The sequence below is a fragment of the Mchenga conophoros genome, linkage group LG7 (genome assembly GCF_057382185.1).
Source record: "Mchenga conophoros isolate Kocher_MC1m ecotype Shallow Benthic linkage group LG7, M_conophoros_male_GT1.1, whole genome shotgun sequence".
Taxonomy (NCBI): Eukaryota; Metazoa; Chordata; class Actinopteri; order Cichliformes; family Cichlidae; genus Mchenga; species Mchenga conophoros.
The window spans coordinates 35420912-35438515 of NC_140532.1; the positions used below are offsets into that span (position 1 = coordinate 35420912).

The window sequence follows — 17604 nt, forward strand, 5'->3', positions numbered from 1 at the left end:
CAGAGGCAAAGAAAAGTAAACGGGACTAGATAAGAGTTTAAGGTTATCTCGGAATTTTACTGTGATTTAATCTACTAGAGATTATAGGCCAGAAAATGCAAAACACATTGCTTAGTCATTTTGGGGAGTGGGGGGGGGCGCTATCATGGCTTCCATGAGTAGTAGTGAAGTCGAACTCTGGAGCTGAAAATGTGGAAGTGCAAGAAACTGCAGGCCCTTTAATGTCCACATTAAGGCTGGCTGCACATTTTAAATACCCAACTATACAGCATTACAACAGTTTCTTCCTAATCTGGAGTATTTTTATTGTTATTATCTGACAAATTATGTGGACTGCTGTGAATGGAGCCTGGCCGATACAGGACTTTATAAGACTGGTATGTACAGATATTTGGTGATTTAAAAAACAACAACCCAATATCGGCCAATATTTTTTAAACTTGAAGCATGATGATGATGCAACTCATAAATGCCTAATTAGCCATTACACCTTGCAGGTGATTGTCTGGGTGTGGTAGGTTTATTAAGTACTAACCATGAGGGTAGTCAGTAGTGCTGTACTCTGGAGGGAGAATGAGTGAACAGGAAGTGGGGGTTGGAGCAACATTTCCCTCAGTGAAGAAAGGTATGGTGGCTCCTGTGGACAAACAGAAGAGCGGAGCAGATGCATCGGGGGGATTGTGGCTAGGCGGCGCTGCCGCACCTGGTGCGTAGCTGAAGGCGCTGGGAGACATTGTGACTGCCTGGCCTGAGGGATCCTGCTGTGAGTGACTCTTTGTGGGAAGTTCCTCACTGGTAAAGCCTCCTGCACATATATCATCGCCTCGATCCTCCTCTGCTGGCGGAGCGCTGGGCATCACCCCTGCTGCACCCGCTGGACTGGTGGGTGTAGACCTCGTCGGAGACTGGTTTAAAGCGATGTTTCCGATATAGATAGGCAGAGTGACAGCTGCTTCAGGATATCTTAGTGACACCTGTAACACAAACAGAGATCCGTGAAGGGAGCAGCGGGATCAGTCCCTGTTAACTGTGCATTACTCACAGCTAATTTATTTTTTATATTCCCCCCACCCAAGTTGATCCTGTGTCTGTAGAATCTATTCTTTAAAAGTTACCACCCCTTTTGGGTACCCTTAGCAAAGACCCTTTGTTTGTGTAGAAAAGTGTCTGACACCAAGAATTAAAAGCACGTTTAATACATGCAGCCACCATTTTAACAGCTTAGAAATGACACGAGCAGATTACTTTAATAAGTTCCTCTTAAAGCAGCAGCACTCAAGAACACCAAGAAACTGCAACCTGGAAAGTTTTGCAAATTGCTTCCCCTGGCAAATCGAACCGTTTTGCCAAACTTGCAATCATACTTCAATGTAGCACTGAAAATGGTAAAAAAATATCTGAAATGATGAGTGGGGAAGAAAAAAAACATCAGATGATCTGCTATTAGCTGCAATGGTCATTTGCAAAATATCACAATATCATCATAGAGGAATTTCTGAACTTCTTCCCACTTCAAAAATCTATTGTGACCTACTCATACTTTCACCTTGGACAATCACATGAATTTTTTTGATTCATTTGGATCCTACGATAATTTACTTCTTAAGGTCAACTGTCCATTAAAAGCTTCACTGCTCTATAAGACCTGCAGCTCCACTTTAGTTATTTCCTAATACTTAGATCCAAACTTAGATCCAAAAATAGCTCAGAAAATGAAAAGTTAGAATCTTTATTTGATATTTAAATATTTAGGGTCAAATTTATTTATTATTATTTATTTTAAATGACTTTTTACAGTTAACTTGTAGTACCTTCACAGCCCACCAGATGGCTGCCATCAACACTCTGTGGTCTGATTCAGAAACAATTAGGACGGCATAAAGGAAGTAGAAAAATGAAAAGCTGGAGCTGAAAAGCTTCAACTAACATATGTTAAACCTGCAAAACTGCTATCAACCTGGTATAACACACACACACACACACACACACACACACATACACACACACCTGAATGAAATAGATGATGTCTATAAGGTTGCAGCCTGTCAGTTGTGACTGAGGGAGTGGAGGAACGATGATCTGTTCCTTCCACTCTGCATGTTTTCCTGCCTTCACTTTCGCTCCCTCCACCTCTGCAATGGTCCGTAGGTCTACCACAGGCTTGTTAGTCTTGTAGGCCACTCTCTGGTGTGACAAAGTCAAACAATTAGAAGCATGAAAAGATGTAATGGCAAATTCAAACCGCTTCACACACCACTAATGTGAAAGCTCGCAGGATAACTTACTGTTCTAGAAATGATCAAGATAACTGTTTTTATCTGAGGTAAAACGAATTTTATGTGTGTCCACATGAAAAGATTTGTTACTTGAGTGGAAATTCTGGTTTATTCTATTATTATAGAAGGTCTAAGAGTTCTCAGTCCTTCTTAAAGATGATTTACACGAACCAAGGATGAGTTAAGAAATACTGATATAACTGTCTACATTTAATAACATACCTGTACGAGACTGGCCAGTACACACCCCGTGTCCTTGCCAGATTTGTTGTGGATCTCGGTGAATAACTTGATGACCTGACCGGGGATGTAACCCTTCATGTCACTGCAAACTTTCAGCATCACAGTCCCCGACTTCACCAGGAGGTAGTTGAACTTCTTGGTGGCCACAGCAGAACTGTGATACTGAAGAGGCAGAGTTGTTGAATAAACGTCTGTCTGTCTGTACGTTGGCAGTAATTAAAAAGTTTGGCTAGCAGAAGCTGTGCAGACTCTTTATTGCAGGATAAACAGGAAACTGACAGTCATCAGGAGAAGAGACTTGATTATGAGTAGGAGGGAGAGAACCCTTTCCTGCTCTGCAACGAAATCAAATAAGCTTCGACAAAGATAAAAGTTTATTAAATAAAGAAATGCATTACAGCATTCTTTTCAATCCAGTCCTAAATGCACTGGGCAAGAATCAAAGAGAATAAAGGTGAGATCAAAGTGAAGGAAAACAAATGTGAATCAAGCACTTACAGCAATGTCTGGAACCTCATTGAGGTTAAGCATGTTGAGTAGGTAGAAGGGCTTCTGGATTTTGTAGTCCTTGGAGAAGCGTGGCGTGTCAATAGTCACCTTCACTCGGTAAACTATTTTCCCAAAGGGTCCCTCAAAGGAAGTTGGGACAGCAGCTAAGCAGGAGATTGTGGGGAAAGAAAACACAAACATGAGTGACATTGGGAATTTCAATCCAACCCACATCAATTTCTCAATAAAGCTGTAACTTACATCAAATTCAGAGGGTCATACCTTCACTGTACAAGAAAGCTAACAAGCTCAGTAAGACAGAATTTCCCCCCCAAAAAGCAAAAACTGTCTCCATAGGTGACGACTAAGTGGATCACAGGTAAACTATGTGATTAAAAGTCTAACATTTTCAAGTTCTCATACAACCAATGAGTTGTTATATTGCGGCCTGTAAACTATGGCGGGCAGAAACAGCCAATAAATAACATCACATTAAATGTATGAAATTATTTCTACATCTATTTCTGTATTTTCTACATTTTGCTTTTGCATTTCCACAAACTTGTTTGTTTCTGGTTTACAAAGTGTACTTAAGGAGTCAGCATTTCACCTTTGGGTGACTGACACAAATCAAAGGAAATGGCTGCCTCTGGTTAGGAAAAACAAAGAAGTAAATTAGACTGAAAACAATGCTGTTAGTCAGAACTATTGCAATAAAGCAAAAGTACTAGAACAGTAATAGAAAGTACAAGAAATATTTTTTAAAAAGTCATACAAATGTATATATTTCGATGACTAATTTGTGCGAGGGATTCAACGAACGACTCGATAATTTTTTTTCTTTTTAGCATTTTCTATTAAGGATTAGCAAAAACTTTCTTTTAAATTGAAAAAAAGGAAAAAAAGAAGTTTAAGTTCAATACATTTAATTGTAAATTTAAGTTAAAAAAAAATTTAAAAGAAGGACAAAAAGGAAAATTAAATGTAGAAATTCTAGAAAATGTCATATTAATGTGGCTACACTTTATTTTTTGTAGATATTTTCCCCTAGGCAGAGACTGAGCTGAAATCTGTATGCATTCCCTTGGAGATGTCATTAAACTAAGCTTTCAGATGGATTCCTGCAGGTGTCCTTAGTGAAAAAAGGACAGGCCATGTGTCTCAGGAAAAGGACAGTGAAGAAGTGGAAACTGTGAGGGTAAACATAGGAGCGTAGGAAATTCAAGAAGAGGAAAAATAACAATTCTGGGGAGACAGCAGTGAGATAGACAGAAGGGGAGAGATGTTCAGATCCAGTGAAGAGGAAAAAACACCCAAACAACAGGTTCAAAACCTGTTCATGGAGTAATCTGTGTATAAATTTCCAAGCAGAACGCACAGCAAAAGAGTTTAATGTGGTGTCAAAATAATGGCAGAGCCCCCTGGCGCAGTCTCTGTTCTAATGTGTTCCTTGATCCTCATTCAGATGTTAATGCCAGCTGCTCCAGGGACTATCTGCTGCTGCTGCTGCTGCTGCTGTCAATAAGAATTAAGCAGGAGAGGCAGATTGTTGTTGTTTGGTTGCAGACAGCTTGGCAACTAAAATGGAGCCATCACTGGCTGACATCAGGCCGAATTTCCCTGGGGAGTGGGCTGCTCGTGGTTACTGAAAGTGGCTAAGGGTTGTAGAGCCTGTCTTGCTCCTTGGAGTGCAGACAAAATCCATAGACTGGAAACATAAGAGCCTAGAAATAACTTGGCGATGTCAAAGCCCTCCTTATGCAATGTCCGTTCATCTTTTGACCTTAAAGTGGACCCATTATAACTCTGTGTTACTCACAGTTCAAAATAATCCTTATTTAACCTACACTGAGCCTTCGTTCAGCTCCTTAGCTGATTTAACCCTCTCAGGCTCAAATTAAACTTTTTGTTGCTAATGCACAACCAAGTCCTGCAGTGGTACTTCTGAGTAAAAAAAAACTCATAAAATATGTATGTTGGGTAATCAGGTTGTTGGTTTTTAACTGTTGCAAATCGGCAACGCCTGCCTCGAGAGGGTTAAACAAGTCATTTGAGCTTTTCAGCCTTTTAAGCCAACTTTCTTCTAATTGGATGTCCCTCTAAAACAGGTTTGAATAGCTTTAAGATCCCATCTCTTTTATGATTTTCAGAGCCAAGAGTAGAAGAAAAACTGTGTGAAACAGAGCATTTTGTATAAGCTGGAGACTCCATTTGCCCTTAAGAGTGTGTAGTGCCAAAAATTTGCAAAAATAAGCCTCCTCACCAACTGTCATGTATGTATTTTGATTATTGGTGACACTGTTTTTGCGGAAGATTCATTTTTATTATGATGTCTTTTGTGACTATTAGAGAAACTTTGAAAAGAATAACAAAGAAAACTTGCTAAGATATTATGATAAATGCTCAATTTTTAAACCACATGTTACAATTCAGGTAGACTCTTTTTTACCATAAAAACTCTTAAGGATCACACTGTTCATTTTAGGGTTTGTTAGCCTCTCTGAGGTACCAGCAGGGGGCAGCAGGAGCCTCTTTATCCTTCTGTTAGCCACCTCTCTGCCTGATATTTAACATGCCCTTCACTGATGTTCTCAAGACTGGTGGGCTGAAAGGAGGGGAGGACAAAGCACGGAGGCATGAAGCCCAATTAAACAGTGACTGCACAAAAGGAGAGGGAACTAAAAATAACCCCTGGCTACCCCCCTTTGTGTGTCAGCCTGTGCCTCAGAGAGGGTGTAAGATACCAGACAGATTGCACAATGTGTGGCCTTACAGGTGCCAAGAATGTTCAGCTGATCTTTAGGGTTATTTACACACTGCAATTTTGTTATCTATCATGAGCAAAAAAAAAAAAAAACTTTTAGTAGCAATAAAAGTATCAGGAAATGGCGTACCACTCCTAAATCTTTAAACACTGATTACGTAATGTTTTTCCATTCGCCTACACACAAACTGGACCTTAACTGCTTTGTCGACAGGGGTTATCACACCTGCATCAGCATGCACCCTTCGCTGAACTGACCTAGATGGGTGATAAAACAAATCTAAGAAAACTTGTTACGGGAAGTGAGGCGGTGCTGGGCACACAGAAGAATGACGTTTCACTCACCTGGAATAACAAACTGGAACGGGAAACTGTGTTCGCCCACTCCAAGGACACCTGTAAAAGAAAAAGGTTTACATTTATAATGACGCTTTTCTCAAAACACAGATTTTAATAGATCCATTAAGGAGGAGAGAGGCACATACTAATAAATATACATATGCTAAAATCATTATAGTAAAATTAGTAGACAGAAAAAACTGCAAATTAAAGTGAATGTGCTGTAAAATCTCATAATTTATGTCCATATTCTTTCATTAACTTTTAATTTAAGGACACCGCGTGCTGGCTGGGCTCACCTGCTTTCCCAGCAGGATGAGGTTTCTGAGACAAAACAGGCTTTAGCTGAGACGATTACAATTATCTTTTCTAGTGACTTAGACTATTAATGGTTAATAATAAGAAGTGATAAACTGCTGGGTGACACAAGTGGCAAGGTTCGAGGTTCTCTCAGCAATCATTTAAAGGCTTGGCGAGGCGGCAGCAATCAAAGCCAAGCCTTTTCCTTCCATCCCATCACATCTGCAGGCCAGCATCAGTGTGACAAGTATGACCGTTTGGATTGAAGCTAAGATAAGAATGCTCCGTGTTTTTTTTTTTTATAGCTAGCAAATTCCTAAAACAAAAGCCACAGCCCTGAGCTTTATCCTCACGAACTTTTATCTCTGGTTTAAATAAATACAATAAATAAATGTTATTCAAACTCAATCATATAAAGGGTCAGTTTTCCAGAAATGGTTTAAGCCTAGTCCAAGACCATAAACTTTTTTTTCCCCCTCAGTGAAGTTCAACTCTCACCTGAAACCTGCTGGGAGAGGTACACATTTGGTAAACTGGTGCTTACAGCCAGATGGCGCAAGTGAGAGTGGCTGAAGATGAACTACAGCGCATGTTTACTGTAATGAAGGAAAATGTAATCGACTGTGGAACAGCGGGATTCACTGATGTCTTTTTTTATTTGTTTTTGGACAACAATGGAGCTCCGTGGCGCAAAGGAAATGCAGATAAAAGCTCCTGGCCTGCACAGGAAAGCTCATTAGAATGATTACTTCTTTGTTGATTTTGGCCTTGACATGGGGTTTGTTGACAGTATGGAAAAGAAAGAGAATATCCAGTCTCATCTGTTAGTTACTGGTATAATCAGAATCCCACGCAAAGAAAGATTTATATTAAAAGGCAGACAATATTAATTATTTTTCCCATCTCTACTTTTCTCACGTTTTTCATGTTTAAATAAGCAAATGAGGCATGAGATTTAAATAAATTTGCATGATTTTCTACAGCAGAAATCAGAACGACACATAAATCCACATAAAGTTGAAAATTGTTGCTTCGCTCTGTCTAGTTGTCTAGGCAACGCTCCAATGTATTTACCACCAGGCACTGTGTCAATCAGCAGTATCTTGTGGTCTCACTGGTAGCTGTTCAAACAGTTGCCTGAAAGTTGAGGGAAAGTTGATCTCAGGTCTCAGAAAGCTGTTCATCCAAGTCTTCTTCAGTCGCCAGTTCAGGCCTGTATGCACTGTGTATTCTGACACCTGTCATCAGAGCCAAATTTGAGCTACAATAGCTCGTCTGTGCATCACTGAGCCTGGGCCGCCCATCAGCCTGTTGCTGGTTCACCACTGCTGCTTCCTTGAACCAGTTTTGATAGATACCACCAGTGCACCGCAGGAACACCCCACAAAAGCTGCAGTTGAGGGGATGCTCTGACCCAGTCGTCTCCAATTTGGCCTTTTGTCAAACTCGCTAAAATCCTTACAATTTTCCATTTTTCCTGCTTTTAGGACAGAATATCTCCTTTGCTCCATTATATATCCTACCCACTAACCAGCGACATAATGAAGAGATAATCAGTGCTATTAACTTTACCTGTCAGTGGTGAAAACATTGTGCCTGATCGGCGTCACTATAATAAATTTTACAGAAGAGAACACACAGAAGAGAGACGCCTCTAGGTTTTTTTTGTCTTTTGCACAAAAAAAAAAAAAATCAGAGTTTGACAATTTTGAATAACCTAAAAACCAAAGTGTAGTAAAATAAACATGTCAAAGTGCATCTCATCTTATTAGCCTGAAGACAAGTTACCCATAATTTAACAAATCGCACAACTGTTGCCTGTAGCTAGAAAGAAATTCTATAAAAGAAATCAGCTAGAAAGAAATTCTGATTGAGTTCAAACTTATTTTTCACATGGGCCATCATCACATGCACCGTTTACTTTACAAGCTCAGTTAAAACTAATAACTAGATCATTAGGAAACAAAAATCGCCTTTATGTCCCCATCACACTGAGAGCACCTTGAGTCAACCAGCTTATTAATTCTGTAGATGAGCTGGCAGCCCAATTAAATTACTACAGATAGCAACATGTCCCACCTCATTAGGGACGGGCACAACATTTTCCCCTTCAGTCTACGTTTCCTGAGGGAAAGTGCTCAGACTGTGTGTGTGTATGCGTGTGTGTGCTTATCACTCAGTCCTGTTTACTGCTAATAGAAACAGTCAGTCTTAACACTGCAGTGCACACACTGCATGCAAACTGGGCCAGGACCACACGAGTGAAAGAATAAAAGACTCTTTAAAAGTCACAAATGAGGAACAACATCAATGATTATCATTATTTAACCTTATAATAATAATAACAAACATTCATTCTGCTATTAAAACCTAGCAGGACCTATTATCATAAAGAGATTATAAAGTGAGGCTCCAAATGGGCCAATCAACTTGCCTCAATATAGGTTTTTACTGGCCCCAGATCAGTGATAATCCTGAACCCTGTGTTTATTCTAGTTTACTGTATTTTTGTTCAATACCAGTTTTTGTTTTAATCAACTTCATTATTTGCTCTTTTTGGTTAAATAAAGGTTGGATAAATGAAAATAAATATATTTGTTCATCGATATTTTGATCAAGCCCCATGTTGTGCGAGATACTAGGATGACTACACAGACCTGAACTGTGACTATTTCATGTGGTTCACACAGTCTGTGTAGTCAAGGACACAATAAAAGAAAAAAAAAGATAATATTTTGCTTTTAGTGTCACCTAAGAGCCACCAATTCTCCCCAACACAGCCCAGAGGCTCACAAATATTTTGATATTTTTCAGATGACCTTACAAGGATACTTTATAAGGAAATATATATATTTTTTAGCTTTAATTATCCATCTAGATGATCTCAGTATGAAGCTTCCAGGTTTTTTGTTTTGGGTAACACTAAAACTAGGCAACCAAGTCATGATAACTAAAAAGAGACATTGCTAAGATGCACTCATGTTTTAGTTAGCAGGTGTAGACAGCAGAAAGAAAACAGTTCTGCTATTAAACTTCCTACATAAAGGTTTGTGGATTTTCTTTGAGTAACCCGGTCAATAATTTCTAGACCATTTTTTTCCGAATGTATTTTTTGGCATTTTAACATCAAAAATCCTTTTACTTTATGCTTTTACAAAGAATGCAAATGTGTCTACAACACAAACACCAAAACAGCCTTGATGCATAAATGGCAGCACAGACCAAAGACATAAACTGACAGTGGGATAAGCAGTCTCTTTTGAAAATACAGAACTACTGTTGCTGCTACTACCTTGGATTACTCACTGTAGAAATCAAAGTTTTTTAAAGTTTAAAACAACACTAGAAGGGTTTTTGGCACAAACAGTGCCTTTTTAGTAACACATTTATAAACCTAATGAAGAAGAAATATTGTCTTTGCAGAAATGCCAGTATTAGTAAATAATACTATTAAAAAACTTCCACGTGGCTTTGTCCTAAACGTGTTCTAAATATGAAGCTCTCACTTTTTAAAGTCAGTGTCCATGAAGAGCTGCTGATGTAAGCGGTCTTCACTCCCCTAACCGCCAAGCATCTGTGGCATACCACATTATCAACCAGCCACAGCGAGGGTCGCTTGCTTTGTAGAGTGTGTGTGTGTGTGTGTGTGTGTGTGTGTGTGTGTGTGTGTGTGTGTGTGTGTGTGTGTGTGTGTGTGTGTGTGTGTGTGTGTGTGTGAGAGAGAGATGATCTTCTGTCACCCTTCCTCTCTCACTCTCCCTCCGTTGCTCGACCCTTGGGGGCGAACCAGACCCTTTATGGAAGAGAGCGAGATATGGGAAAACGGCAGAGATAAAGAGGAACTCCGAGAGAGGGTGTGTCATGAATTATTTATGACCTTCTCCTTCTGGTGCCTTACGTTTCACAGTAAGGCTTTAAGTTTAACTATTGCTTCAAAGAACTTCCTGCTTTCAACGTCTCTTTCTGTTATTAAGAGGAAGATAAAAAAACTAAACAAAAAAACCTCAAACCTGCCCTTCATTAAACGAAAACTCACAGATTCATGTCCCAGTTATTGGGATTAGCACTGAATCAGCACCTGGGTTTTGGTGTCAGTTTCAACAATAAGTAAATAAACAATTTCATTTCATTTAATAAAACTCTTAAATATAGCAGAAAAAAACTTTATACAACTAAAAGCTGTAAATAGAAGAAGTAATAATGATCTACGGAAGAATGTTTGCATGCAAGACCACTACATTAAAACATTTTTAACCTCGCAGCTCTCTGTTAAGGAGTCAGAGTAATATCTGACTGTGCCAGTGTGAGAACTGATGGTCTTCATCTCACAGCAATTTCTTTAACTGGAGGACCACGCTGGTACAGATAGCCCAGGGTCACACACTGGATAAATAAAATAAAATGTGAAACACTAAACTCCAGGAATTTGGGCGACATGACAAAATAACTTTTACTATCACATATTTGCCAGAAGGCCTGAGTCTTCACTTCAAAGAACAAGAACCTTCTGTTAGAAAATATTTAATAATTTGAAAGGAATTTATTTGGTCGGTGCGTAGTTATAGTGAAAACGCTTTCTAATAATACACTTCAAACCGTATTGACTTTCCTCATGTACTCATAAGCACCACTGCATGAAATGCAAAGAACTCAGAGACAAATCTTGTTTATACAATAATAATAAATTCAGAGGTTCAAGGCAATAAAATTAGATATTCTTTTTTTTAAATCAAGTTAAACAATAATACAGACTCATTACAGCTGTTCCTCTTCAGCTGTACCTCTAAACCTCATCCCACATTTACCAAAATCATCTTGATGACCCCAAAGCCTTTGAGAAAGTTTTCGTAGTGGTCTGGGTCTACTTCATGAACTCTGCTCTCTACCAGAAAATCCTGAAGTAAGTAAGTAAGTAAAGTTTATTTATTAAGTGCTTTTCATAGACAGGTAGTCACAAAGCGCTGTACACAAAGATTAAAATAAACAGTACGATAAATAGCAAAATGCACGTCCAACTAGAACGTCCAACTATCAGTTGAAGGTCAACACTAGGGGTGGGTTTTTATAATCGATTCATCGATTAAAATCGATTCTGGCTTGGATAACGTAAAATCGATTCATTAAAATCCTGAATCGATTTTTTTATATAAATTTATTTTGTCCGAAATGCCAGAATCTCTGGTGACATCTGACAAAATTTCAAGAACCACCAAACAGTAAATGAGAGCAGGTACAGGGATTCTTCACATAGACTTAAACACAGGGCGTGACCCGCGGATCAGAATCAGTTAGATGTCGCCTTTCTCACAGTCGGGGCTGAAAGCCGACAGCTCGCTGATCCGGGTCCGCGCTTTGTGTTCACGCCCTTTATGCGCTGATTCTAAAGCTGTTAGTTTGATCTCTCTCCAAACAATATTGACCGAACCAGCAGCAAAAGAAGATCCAAACGCTTCACATAAACATCGTCATGAATTCACTCTTTTACTGTTTTGCTTCCATTGCGATGCGCAGCTCTCTCTCTCTCTCCCTCTCTCCCTCCCCCTCTCCCCCCCCTCTCTCGAACAGTTTCGCTTTCTTCATTATTCGCTTGCTTGTTACACAAGTCTACTGTTGCTTACAGCGCTGTCGGCCGCTGTTTTTTCCCCTTTTACATTCTTCCGAAAAGAAAACCTCATTTCTGCTGTTCAATACTGAACAAATTGAAACTTTTTAAAATTATTCAAAATGCAAAATGCTTAGCCGTGTGTCTAATAAAACCGCTGTAACGTCAGAGGTAATGTTGATTAATTAATGGTTTTCTTTCGTTTTTGATGTACTGCAGAATATTTTTATAAAATCCCAGGCCAGGAAAATCACCTACATGTTTTTCTGTGTTTTATCTTCAGCTACTTTGACACAAAGGCATCTGCTGTGATGCTCACAGCTTGGATAAAGTCTTGAGAGTGTCAGCTTCCTTTTTATAGATACAAAAATATGTAAATGTCCTGATCTGAATTATATCTCTGACTGTCAAAATTTCCCAGATTTAAATCGAATCGAATCGAATTAAATCGAATCGTGGATCGAATCGATTCGGGACCTTGTGAATCGGAATTGAATCGATTCTAGAAATCAGTGACGATACCCAGCCCTAGTCAACACCACCTGTGTTATGCAGCAGGACAATGATCCAAAACACATCAGCAAGTGCACCTCTGAATGGCACCAAAAAGAAAAACAAATCCACAATGAAGATTTTGGAGTGGCCGACTCAAAGTCTGAGCCTAAATCTAATCGAGGTGCTTTGGCATGACCGCAAACAGGCCGTCCATGCAGCTCTTACAAAAACTCTCCAATGTGGCTGAATTAAAACTGAATTAAAACAATTCAAAGTGAAACATTTGTTGCCATTTATCATAGATGCTTGATTACAGTTCCTTTTCCCAAGGGCGGCACAGCCAATTATTAGGTTTATGGGGCAATTACTTTTTCTCTTATGACTTTTTCACTTAGGATATGCGTGTTTAGATAACCTTTTCCTTTTAAAAATAAATCAAAATTTAAAAACTGCATTTTGTATTGACTCAGATTATGTTTGTTATTAATAAACGAATTTGTTTCATGATTTGAAAATTTAAAGTCTGACTAATGTTAAAAAGAGAAATCAGGAAGGCAGAAAACACTTTCTCACAGTGCTGTATGTATATATTTTTCTTTCTTACAACATCAAAGCTGCTATGTTAATGGGTGAAGTGGGTGTGCTCATGTTTGTGTCTGCACAAACATTTCAAGATTCCTGTTCGACTTAATTTTCACCTCCCAGAAACGCCCTGCCTGACAGCTGACGAACAGTACGTGTGATTTTTCTCACACAGGCGAAAACAAAAAATGGCCACAGTCTGTTTCTTTTTTTTTTAAATTATTATTATTTTCTCTTGTTTTTAATGTTCTGTGTATTTGTCTACTTTAGTTTTGTTTGTGTTGGTTTCCTCGTCTTCTCTTTTTCTTGTTTCCTGTTTTATTTTTGGTAATGACTTTTGCCAAAGGCATTCGGAGGATGGAGGAAAGAGGAAACTTCGGTCTGCTTGAAGATAATCAAACTTTCTGCCTCTCATTATTTGTGTCTATAAAGTTAATAAAACGTATATCTTGTCACTTTAATTAGAAGTGGGGGCGATCGTGGCTCAGGAGTTGACAGTTCGTCTTGTAATCGGAAGGTTGCAGGTTCGAGCCCCGGCTCCGACAGTCTCGGTCGTTGTGTCCTTGGGCAAGACACTTCACCCGTTGCCTACTGGTGGTGGTCAGAGGGCCCGGTGGCGCCAGTGTCCGGCCGCCTCGCCTCTGTCAGTGCGCCCCAGGGCAGCTGTGGCTACAATGTAGCTTGCCATCACCAGTGTGTGAATGTGTGTGTGAATGGGTGGATGACTGGATATGTAAAGCGCTTTGGGGTACTTAGGGACTAAGTAAAGCGCTATACAAATACAGGCTATTTACCATTTAGCCACTTTATTATGTACACCTTGCTAATAGGTAGACTGCCTTTTGCCCTAAGAGCAGCTTTAATCCTTCATGGTATAGACACGATGCTGGACCCATTCCTCACAGATTTTATTCGACTTTCACATGATAACAGACTGCACACTTGTTGGCTGCACAATAAAGCAAATGACCCATTCCACCAGATCCCAAAGGTGCTGGATTGGATTGAGATCTGGTGACTGTGGAGGCCATTTGACTGTAGTCAACAAAATAAAAACAGAAAAAAAGCACTTAATCATGATGTGAACCTTGTGACATGGTGTATTTATTGTGACGATAGCATTCATTAAAGGAAGGGTACAGTCTGCGCCATTTTGGTGGCGCTTCTGAGGCCACTATTATAGATCTTGGTTCACTGGCACAGTATGTTAAACCAGTCATCACTAATCTGGGAGTTAAAATAGAGGCAAATCTTAAACTTGAAAGCCAGGTCAGAACTGTTGTAAGATCTAGCTTTTTTCATTTGAGGGAATTAGCCAAAATAAAGCCTATCTTATCGAAACAGCATTTTGAGACAGTAATCCATGCCTTTGTTACTTCTAGGCTGGATTATTGTAACGCACTTTATTTTGGGGTTAGTGATGCGTCCATTAGGCGCCTGCAGGTTGTGCAAAATGCTGCAGCACGTCTTTTAACTGGAACAAAAAAGTTTGAGCACATTACCCCAATTTTAATTTCACTCCACTGGCTACCTGTACATTTTAGGATTGTTTTTAAAATTCTCTTATTTGCTTTTAAATCTCTTAATGGCCTGCCCCCCCCCCCCCACCTCTCGGAGCTACTACAACCATATACACCTCCCCGTTCCCTTAGGTCCGCCAATCAGCAGCTCCTTAAGGTACCAAAAACTAAGTATAAATCTAAAGGTGATCGTGCTTTTGCTGTAGTTGCTCCAAAGTTGTGGAATGATCTACCCTTGCATGTTAGGCAGGCCTCTTCTCTCTTGACTCAATTTGTTTTGACATGTTTCAATTTATTTTAGTTTTTTAGTTATTTATTTTATCTTATCTCATTTTAATTTTCTTTACTTATGCTTTTAGCATGTACAGCACTTTGTGAACTCTGGTTTTATGTTAAAGTGCTTTATAAATAAAGGTGGTATGGTATGGTATAAAGCGATGGACATGGCCAGCAGCACTCAGTTTCAAACTCGGTTCATTTGGTTCTAATGCCTCTTTTCCACTAGCACCTAGCGGCTTGACTCAACTCTGTTAGTTAGTCTTCCATTATAATTGAGTGCCACCTCAATATGAACGGGGTCGTTACAGCAAGGCAGTCCGAAAGTCCTGTGACATCACTTGTATGCGACACAAACACAACACAACAATGGTCTAGCAAGTCTGGCCATGTTCCTCTGATCTTTGCCTTTTTTTTTTTTTTTTTTACCTATATAGTGAAATAAAATAAAATAAAAAACAATCCAAGAAATACTGAAAATACAACTCTTCAATCTGAAATGTTGAAAAAGTATGAAGTAGCATAGCAAGCACCTGAATACTATATTTAAGTAAAGTACTTGACTAAATCTACTCTCCAGCATTGTGTGGCTGAAGTTTCTATCATGCGCTGAAGAACGCAGCCCTGAGAGTTAAACATTGAACTGTTTGCTGTTTTAACCAGCATGGACTGCATGCTCTAATGCCTGCCATTGTGTCCCACAGTGTGATTTGCATTTACAACAGATTTCATGCATGCGTGGCACATTTCACCTTCTGTTTATGGGCTGCAACACATACAAAAGATGGAAGATCGTACTCGCAAAAGAAGGTCTTGTAAGCTCTTATTTCCGTAGGCAGGAGGAACAGCACAGTGCAGCACAGCATGTTGGTACAGAGACACTCAGGGGAGAAAAATACTCTAACCTGCTCTCTGTGGGGGCTCTCCAACCGTCTCATCAGTGCTTCTTGACTCTGATTGGCTATGTCTCACCTCAGAGAGGAGACAGGCTTCAGGGGACTGTTACTCTGAGTAACTCTTCATTAGGCTGCAAAAACTAGGGTTGTGCCCGAGGCACACCAAAGACAAGGCAAAAATTTCAAAGCCATCTGTATGCATATCTGCAGAAAATAACTTTTACGTTGTCTGGAATGATCTCAAAGACAATTTTGATTGTATTCTCAGTAGAAAGCACTTTTGACACCTATAATTTTTTGCTGAGCAGGACTAGCTTACACTTTCACACAAACATACATTCTTGCTACCCAAGGATCTGATGCTGAGATTACAGACGACAGTGTCTCATTCTCGCTCTCTGATGTGAAGATGAACAATAAAAGGAAAATGACAGAGAATGACTTTGATCTACTAAAAATGACCCAAGTTATGTTGGTTGTGTCACACTAAATGAACATATAATCGCTTGAACATAAAAATGTGTAATCACGTTGTGCACAGGTGCATGCATGTCAGCCTACAGGGGAAAAAGATGATTTCTAAACAATGTGATCAACTGTTTAAAATGGCTTTAAATATGTGAGCAATATTTATACAATCTACAAGCTCAACCACTGGACTGGGTGCAGTTTTGACTGTTTTCCCACTCTTAAACTAGTCGATCGGTCAAATTCTTTTCCCCTGTTAGAGGAAAGCAAAAACCTCTGAAGGCCACTGTAACATTAGCTCTATTCCAGCAGATTTTCATTAAACTGAATGGGGTAAAAAGCCAGTCGCCGTGAGTCAAGTCTTACAGTTGTGCCATGACAAGGAGGTTCTGATATTTGTTGGGATATAGGTTGGGAGATAAATCTGTCATCAGCAAAGAAAGATGCAAAGTTCACATACTCTAATGATCATATCAGTGTTTGTTTGTTTTTTGACTTGGAGTATATTCTTTTTTTAAATGATGATTTATTTTGGGGCTTTTTTGCCTTTATTTGACAGTTTTGCATTGAAAAGCAGACAGAAAAGGGTAGAATGAGCAGGGGAGGACACACAGCAAAGGGCTGAAGGTCAGCCTCAAACCTGGGTCACTGCATTTCAACAATAAGGTACATGGGAACCTGCTGAACCAGTGAGCCACACCTGCAGTATGTCCACTGCTTTCAAGATACAGGTTTGGTCTTACTGTCGTGCAGATCTAAGCAGCATATCCTTAAGTTTTTTCATAGAGTGCACATACAAATAATGAGCAACAGCTGCCTAGAAAAAAGAGCAAGTGTATGCCAATGGTTTTTAACCTCTCTAGAAGTGTGATAACCTATCAGAGTGTGAAAATATTGATTTACCTTTCTCGGCAACAGACAGCGTGCTGTTTAAGTACTGTTCCTCCACATTATATGCTGTGCTGTTTGCTGTGTTGGAGACCCCACAGGAGCCATGACAGTTGACCTTGATGGCTGCAGAGAGAGGACAGAAAAGAAGAGTCAATCTTCTGTCTTAAACAAATAGTTTATGATCAATCACAAAGTGTAAAAAAACAAAACAAAGAACCCCACCATTGCTTTGCTTTGCTACTGAAATCTCCCATTAAATTTAATTCAGGATTCTTTAAGTTGCATGGCTTTGTTGTCTAGTGCTTGTGGATAGATGGTGATCAACACTAAAAAGCTTGCCAAAGATATGACACTAACTTACACAATCCAAAAATTAAATTAGCTAGTTTGAACCATTATTCAAACAAATTAACGTTTGTCTATGTGGTTCTGAATTAAAATTTTCTGTTTTGAGGTTTGTTAT

General features: G+C 39.3%; 1 protein-coding gene across 1 annotated transcript in view; it reads right to left on the minus strand.

Annotated features, from left to right (window-relative positions):
• The window catches only part of arrdc1b (arrestin domain containing 1b), a 49647-nt gene that overhangs the window by 477 nt on the left and 31566 nt on the right, over positions 1-17604 (minus strand). Inside the window, exons 2-7 of the mRNA XM_085279048.1 lie at positions 17154-17264; positions 6118-6168; positions 3018-3172; positions 2499-2681; positions 2008-2184; positions 536-974 (exon numbers count right to left, since the gene is read on the minus strand). Of these exons, the coding sequence (XP_085135174.1) occupies positions 536-974; positions 2008-2184; positions 2499-2681; positions 3018-3172; positions 6118-6168; positions 17154-17264 (1116 nt within the window). The remainder of the gene's footprint in view (positions 1-535; positions 975-2007; positions 2185-2498; positions 2682-3017; positions 3173-6117; positions 6169-17153; positions 17265-17604) is intronic.